The 7,586-nt window shown below is 36.4% G+C and overlaps 2 protein-coding genes across 4 annotated transcripts; one reads left to right on the top strand and one right to left on the bottom strand.

Annotated features, from left to right (window-relative positions):
- LOC132282519 (caffeic acid 3-O-methyltransferase-like) lies at positions 1–2,201 on the top strand. Of its 2 annotated transcripts, none has more exons than XM_059784234.1 (4): positions 1–715; positions 837–1,150; positions 1,314–1,378; positions 1,472–1,610. In XM_059784234.1, exons 1-4 carry the CDS (start codon positions 240–242, stop codon positions 1,484–1,486), a joined length of 870 nt encoding a protein of 289 aa, XP_059640217.1. In that variant the 5' UTR covers positions 1–239; the 3' UTR covers positions 1,487–1,610. The 2 variants fall into 2 exon arrangements, with proteins under 2 accessions (XP_059640217.1, XP_059640216.1); XM_059784233.1 differs by lacking the exon at positions 1,472–1,610 and adding an exon at positions 1,617–2,201 and having other exon boundaries at positions 5–715.
- An 897-nt stretch (positions 2,202–3,098) lies between these two features.
- LOC132282518 (metal tolerance protein 1-like) lies at positions 3,099–7,022 on the bottom strand. 2 transcript variants are annotated; one of them, XM_059784231.1, is made up of 2 exons: positions 6,854–7,022; positions 3,099–4,438 (listed from the first exon to the last, which is right to left on the bottom strand). In XM_059784231.1, the coding sequence occupies exon 2, from the start codon at positions 4,436–4,438 to the stop codon at positions 3,215–3,217; it is 1,224 nt and encodes a 407-aa protein (XP_059640214.1). In that variant the 5' UTR covers positions 6,854–7,022; the 3' UTR covers positions 3,099–3,214. The 2 variants fall into 2 exon arrangements, with proteins under 2 accessions (XP_059640214.1, XP_059640215.1); XM_059784232.1 differs by lacking the exon at positions 6,854–7,022 and adding an exon at positions 6,311–6,762.
- Between the last annotated feature and the right edge of the window lie 564 nt (positions 7,023–7,586).

Consider the following 7,586-nt stretch of genomic DNA (forward strand, 5'->3'; position numbering starts at 1 on the left):
TGGAAAAGAAGTATGAAATTAAGAAAGAAATAATTGAATTTGCCTCCATCTTGTTAGTGAATGGTCAATTGAAAAATCAGTCAAAATAGATGTGCTCTTTAATTAATTAGTAATTTGCAAGATAGCCCACTATGGATTACTAGTATAAATTAAGACAATCATGCAGCCCCGGCCTCTACCTAGCTCCTCATCAGTCAATCTTCTTCTTCTACTCTTATTCCTATTATTAAGGAATAAGAATGAATAGTTCGTTAGAAAACCTGCAGATGGTAACCTCCTCGTCCTCCCCTGAAGAAGAGGAGGACAACCTTTGCCACTATGCCATGCAGCTGGTAAGTGCATCAGTGCTGCCTATGGTGTTGAAAGCAGCTATAGAGCTTGGTTTGCTGGAGATTATGGAGAGAGCTGGCCCAGGTGCCCTTCTTTCCCCCTTTGACATTGCATCTCAGCTTCCCACCGCCAACAACAGCCCGGAAGTCCCTATCGTGCTCGATCGGATCCTTCGCCTTCTTGCTAGCTATTCTATCCTCACTTGCTCTCTTAATATTGTTAATTCCAACCATGACATTGACAAGAGTGACCATCATCATCATCTGGAGGTACATAGGCTTTATGGTTTGGCACCCGTCTCCAAATACTTCATCCCCAACAAAGATGGAGCTTCATTAGCCCCATTATTTGGTGTAATGCAGGACAAGGTTATGATTGATATGTGGTAAGTACGTAATAATTAATTAAATTTTACTTAATTTCCTATTATAACATGGCAACATATATATAATCATGTTCTGTATATAGTATATATATAAGTTAATTTGATGGGAAATCGATCGCAGGTATCACACCAAAGATGCCGTTTTGGAAGGAGAAGTCCCATTTAACAGGGCCTATGGGATGAACTCTTTTGAGTACATTTCCAAAGATGCCAGGTATCTCCCCCTTTTCAAGGCTTCCATGAGAGACTACAATTCCATGTTCATGAACAAGATTTTGGAGACATATAAGGGCTTTGAAGGCTTGAAATCATTGGTGGATGTGGGTGGTGGCGATGGTACCATCCTTAACATGATTCTTTCCCACTATCCCACAATCAAAGCCATCAACTTCGATTTGGCTCCGATTATACAAAACTCACCTTCCTACCCTGCAGGTAATAATATTCAACAAGTACTAGTGCATTATTTGATTTGAATTCATAAATAAAAACCCTCTAATTGATTAATTCCTGAATATAAATATATATATATATATATATATATATATATATATATATATATATATATATATATAACTCACTATATATATTGTTGCAGGTGTTGAGCATGTTTCAGGAGATATGTTCTTAAGCATTCCAAAAGGAGACGCCATTTTCATGAAGGTTGGTTCCACTTTAATATGCATATATAATTCATGCACTTTCAATTAATTAGGCAGCTGCATCTGTAATTGTTGGTTTCCATTTATGTGATAGCGCAAGGACAACTGAATTAAAAATGCATGTCAATATGAAGAAGAATTATAGAAGCTCTTGCATATATATATATATGTAGCTCTTGCAATTTAGCTACATTTTCAGAGGATGTATAAGTACTGAAACAGGAATTTGGATGAAACAGTGGATACTTCACAGTTGGGATGATGAACATTGCTTGAAGTTGCTGAAAAATTGCTACGAGGCGTTACCAGACCATGGGAAAGTGATTGTTGTTGATTTGGTGGTTCCAGAATCCCCAGAGAGTAAAGTTTGGGTTAGAAGTATGCTGCAATTTGATTTGTACATGATGAATATGAACCCCGGGGGAAAGGAGAGGACAGAGAACGAATTTGGAAATTTGGCAAAAGAAGCAGGCTTCTCCAGCATAAAACTGATATGTCGTGCCTACAATTTCTCACTTGTGGAATTCTACAAAAAGTTGTGAAATTCAGTTGCAAATTTTTCGTCAGTGATATCTTTAAGCATACAAAATTTCTTCTCTCCTCTCCTGTATGTGACCCTGCAGTGGCCGCTAGTTATGTTTTTTTTTTTTAATTATTATTATTATTATTATTATTTAGTTTGTACAACATCAAGTGTGATGATCCGTGTTCATTGCCATAACTGGGGAGTTAATGTAGTACGTACCGACTTCCCCTCTCTCCTCTTCACTCTTGTTTAACGTTAAATGTGTTGCTGCTAATTTGAATGGCTTGTCTTTTACTCACTGCTTCTATGAAGATGATCTGTTCGTGATGAATATTCTAACAGGTTTCAAGCTCTCTGTGGATTGGGAGTCAGCAATGAAAAAAACAAGGTAGTATTTTCTAAAGAAGAAAATCCCTCAGTAGATTTTTATAGATGAACTGTGGATCCTTGCCTCTGCAGGTCTGAGAATGAAGGGGTTGTAAAGCCCTTACTACTGATAAGATTGCAGTGAAACTCCCGGGTAGGGTTGGGTTCAGTTGAATTGATGAGGGGTGTGATTTATTATTCCATCATTCAATAATGGAGTAATGCTTTCAAATTGCATGTTTCTGTTATTTGTATGATAAAAATTTTCATTTGGGGGTGGAAATATCAATTCTAAGACGCTCCACCTTCTGAATGGAGTAAAACTTGCCAGTCATAGAACTGAAGGAGGATTTGGTCACAGTTAAGGAGAGTGGCTGAGATTGTTAAAGCTTCAAAATAAGGGCAGGATCTGGATTCCATGGCTGAAGAAGAATTTGTATACTCTATATCATGAAAACCAATTCTACAATCTGGAAGAACGAACTTCAAGTCAGGGAGTTTATGTCTACAAACCGGCAGTGACAAAATCACTCTACTACCAGCATAGTGCTACACAATGGTTTCTTCCACAAGAAAAACAGCATTCAACAGCTTTAATCCCACCTTAGTGTCACCCACTCACAGGTTTTTAAGGAGCAATTCATAAGAGCTGCCGATGACAAAAGATCCGATTATGGCAACAGTATTGCATCTACGAACGTCATGAACAAGGAGAGATGAAAAGTAACAGAGGCATGCATAGATGCAATAAGAATCTTCACTATGGAAAATCCCAAAAAAATAAAATAAAAGAGTGAGAGAGAGAGGGGGGAACACAAATCCAACCAAATGACCAGATGGAATGATATTTTTACCATAAAGAATTGATAGGTTTGAAAGAACCACAACCTCCACCCGACTACAACACCCAGCACACTGTCCCCCAGGCACCTCCCCACTTGAGACCTACTCTCTCTCTATCTGGATAGTTACATGACTGATATTATATTTCCTCCTGATATAATCTATCACCTTGTCTAGCACCATGTCAGCATCAGCATCGCGCTTGATTTTGACATGGCATGCTAACAACACTTTCCCAACTGTAATTGCCCATATGTGCAGTTCATGGATTGCCACCACCTCTTCCATCTCACACAGACCTTTTTCAATTCTTGTTGCATCAATCTCTCTGGGTGTACTCTCCATCAGAACCTCCAAAATGTTCCGCAGCATCTGGATGGTTGTTCCCAGCACAATCAAAGAAAATATGAGAGTGCATATCAAATCGATTATCTTCCACTCAGGTTTATACCATATAATTGCCCCACCAATCATCACCCCTATACTCTGGATGGAATCCCCTAGCACATGGAGATAAGCTCCCTGAATATTTAAATTCCGTTGCTTCTGTTGTTTAATACCTTTTGATTCATTCTCGCCTTCAGAATGAGTATTCAGCAGAGGCTCAGCATGATCCTTGTGATCATGATGGTGGTCCTCGTGATTGGAATCCCCCTCATGATGGTGATGGCGATGATGAGTGCTGATGCTTACTCCATGGCTGCGGATATTATCAGTGCCCTCATGGCTATTATCATGACCATCATGTCCATGATCATGACCATGGCCGTGACTATGATCGTGACCCAACAAGAGAGCCATAACAACATTAACAACTAAACCAAAAGCGGAAACAATAAACATGAGAAAGCCCTGAACTTCACCTGTATTGTGGATAATTCTAGCAATGGCTTCATAAACAAGAATCCCAGCAAGAAGCCATATCATCTGAATGGAAACTAATGCCCCTAGTATTTCAATCCTGAAGAAACCATATGACTGGCGTGGAGTCGCTTCCCATCCTGATGCCCACAGTGAGAACAAAGAGATTGCAAAAGCTGCAACGTCTGACAATAAATGAGCTGCATCGGTCAAAATTGCAAGACTATTGGCTTCAATACCTCCAACAACTTCTACACTCATAAATATGATGCAAAGTACAACTGCCGTCACAAGTTTCCTCATGGATGCTGAACGTTCTTTTGCATCCTTAGAACTGGTTTTAGAATCCGAGAAACCACAAGCTGCACCCCCACAAATCTTACTCCCACCAAAGTTATTTTCTACAACTGGCACATCTCCACATATCTCAATTATATTCTCATGTTCAGGATTTTGCACTTCCATCTGAAAATTCAAAACATCAATCAACATGCAGTCTAATTTATTATTCTGATTGCAGTTATGTCCCATCATATGTAGCCATAAATACGAGATTATAAAACCATGTACCAATGGTAAAAAGCATAGAAAATTTGAATTTCATTATTTCAAAAAAAAAAATTACACCGATAATACAAGAAGCAGATCCAATAAGAGAAATGAAGACTGTAAAAAGAATAAGAGACCATAATGAGCATTCAACATGGAACTATAAATGTGATAATCTGTGCCATGCAGTGTTTCAACCGCCATACAATAAGCTCTATCCGGAATAATATTGTAACAGCTCCTAGCAATTTTTTTTTAAAAAAATTCTGGGTAAGGAGCTCCTAGCAAATGTTCATTCTCATAATGGTTGAAGAAACAGATCTGTACAATCCCAACACTGGGTTCAACACCAAAATAGTAGCAAAAATATAAATCAACTTGAGTCAATACAAGTAGGTAAAGAACGTATGATAAGTAATCCCGAATGGAAGTTTTCACTTCACTTGCCGACCACCCTCTGATACCTTTAAAAGCTAAAGCAAGCATGCGTATCAATAACAAAACATACTTAAATTATCTGATTCCAACCTGTCCATAAGTTTTTTTTTTTTGTCCATAAGTTTTTTTTTTTTGTCCATAAGTTTAGCTAAAGAACCTTCTTTAAGGTGCTTCTCAGGACACAATACAAAATCTATTTTAGAAAAGTATAATCTTCTATCCAAAAGAAAAACAAGAACATCAAAGTAAAGGAAGAATAGAAGGAAAACATTTTTAGTTCTTATTTGATTTATTTTTCTTGTGTGATTATGATATATAAAAAGTAAGCAATTCTTGTTCTAGTTAAAACAAAAATACAAGTGTTTACTCATTCAAGATCATATGTTTCTTATTTCCACACTAAAAATTTGTCCAATATCTAAACTTGTCCATGGATATCAAACAAGAATACTTCTCTGAGTAATTCATATGCTTTCAGCCAAACCAAATTCCTTTAGCAACAAACAAGGTTCCCGATTGCAAAGCCAGAGTCCAAGTTTAAACTTTCTGAGGCTGAATATTCAAAAGCCTAATTACTAATTTTACTTGAGGTATATACTGAAAAAATAATAATAATAATAAATAAGGGTAATATAAAGCAAGAACAAGCTCCATTGTACTGGTCGTTCCCTCAATGATCCTCAGGGAAGTTGCAAAGTGATTTTCTCTTAACAATCACGCCAGAGAGATCTCAAAGGAGAGATGCTTATTCAGTAAAGAACACAAAGGGAAAATTCTATTTTGATATGCAGATATCAACAGAATTTTAAGTGTCAGATATTAATCGATGATTCTTTAACAGCTCAACATTCATATTGAGAATTAGAAAGGTACTGACTTCCCTCAACTGCCAAATCAAGGGATCCCCACAACACTACAATGCATCAGAGGTACAATAATCATCCTCAACTTAATTGCTAATTCCAAACTGAAAATTACAAATTTCGCAATTCCAACATTCATTTAAATGCATAAAGCCTCAATCCCAATTGATTAAAGATGGCCACAAGAACCTTGCTCCAAACCCCACAACATTATCACCAGCAATAATCAATTTGCATGCTACTTTAAGAGCATGATTTTTAATTCCAACTATACAATATCATTAAGGAAAAAAAAGAGCATAACTCTACAATACTGGAAGATAGATACTAGTTAGCACTTAGCAATGCCACCATATGTGCTACAGAAAGAAAAAGCAACAAATCATTTAAGAGTCAACAGTACGGCATGGTAACAATAAATCAATTAACAGAAAATTATTATACAAGAATCCTAAAAAGTATAAATAAAGGCAATGGAAATGCATACCTTTAACAGCAAACAAAAGGATCAAATAACCAAAAATCATCCAAGTTCACAACCACAATACCGGACGCAAAATCAATGACAAAAACTCAAAGCATCTATCAAGATTACCCTAAATGATATACACATAATATTATTAAATGTGTGAATGATGATACGAGAAGATAAAATCTGGAAAACCCCAACCCGGAAAAGGGAAACGAGAGAGAAAAAGAGGATAAGAACCACAAAATCACGAGACCCATGATAAAGTCCATTAAAATATTGTCAAAAGGTATATACTTAAAAAAAAAAAGTTTACCAATAAAGTAGACGCCAGCTTCCAAAAGAAAACAAACATGAAAACGCATGATCTCTAGAACCCAGACAAGTAATATATTTTAGATATAGATCTCAATACGTGCAGCAACGGAAGGCTAACAAACAAAGATAAAGTCTATTATATTTTTGTGAAGGAAGAGAAGATAGAACCAGATATGCATATTAATGTGTGCATACATGTGTGTGTGTGTGAAAGTGTATGTAGTATAAGGTTCGATTCAATACCTTTCTTCGATTCGTATGATTGGTACTTTGGTCGTTGGACGACTCTCTCTCTCTTTCAGTGGCAAGTAGCGCGCTCTCTCGGAGAGGTTGAGAGTGGCAAATTGGCTTTGAATTTTCCCCAGTTTAAAAAGAGGAAGTTTGATGCTGGATGGATAGGGACTCTTTCTGTCTCTTGGGAGATTTTGGAAGGATTTGTTTGGTAGTCATTGATTATTTTTAAGACAAATTATACTGACACATTGTGGGTCAAATCTAGGAGTGCAACTTGGGTTGGCCAATCCAAACCCACCTTGCGTTCGCCCAATTTTTTTTTGGGCTGGGACAATTATTATAAATAGGATTGGGTTTGAATTGAAAATTTTCAACTCGAATTTAATTAAGGTTGGGCTTAGATTGAGGCACTATCAATCCAAGCAAATCGAACCTGAATTCTAATATTATTTTCATATATATTTTTAATTTTAAGTACATTATATATAATATTTAAACTACAATTACCTTTTTTTTCATTTCAACTTCATTTCTTAAATCTTAATTTATTGTATGTTAACATTTAAGACAATTAATTTTCTAAGAATTTGTTTGTAATTTATATAAAATTTAGAAAATGTCTTTATAACCATTTTTTTTTTAAAGAGTAATTGTAATACCCCTAGATTTCCGAATGCGAGTTGGCCAGGCCCACGCCCAAATATCTGAGGATATAAAAATAAATGGTAATAATCGAATACAG

This window comes from Cornus florida, unplaced genomic scaffold (genome assembly GCF_030987335.1).
Source record: "Cornus florida cultivar Cherokee Brave unplaced genomic scaffold, ASM3098733v1 CherokeeBrave_3.0.0_Hap2_Chr11, whole genome shotgun sequence".
Lineage (NCBI taxonomy): Eukaryota > Viridiplantae > Streptophyta > Magnoliopsida > Cornales > Cornaceae > Cornus > Cornus florida.

What these genes read in the sequence shown, in the direction of transcription:
- LOC132282519 (XM_059784233.1), top strand. Translation starts at nt 240, where the DNA reads ATGAATAGTTCGTTAGAAAACCTGCAGATGGTAACCTCCTCGTCCTCC. An exon ending in AAGGTTATGATTGATATGTG is followed by an intron (nt 716 to 836) that starts GTAAGTACGTAA and finishes AATCGATCGCAG; the next exon opens with GTATCACACCAAAGATGCCG. An exon ending in GAGACGCCATTTTCATGAAG is followed by an intron (nt 1,379 to 1,616) that starts GTTGGTTCCACT and finishes TGGATGAAACAG; the next exon opens with TGGATACTTCACAGTTGGGA.
- LOC132282518 (XM_059784231.1), bottom strand. Translation starts at nt 4,438, where the DNA reads ATGGAAGTGCAAAATCCTGAACATGAGAATATAATTGAGATATGTGGA.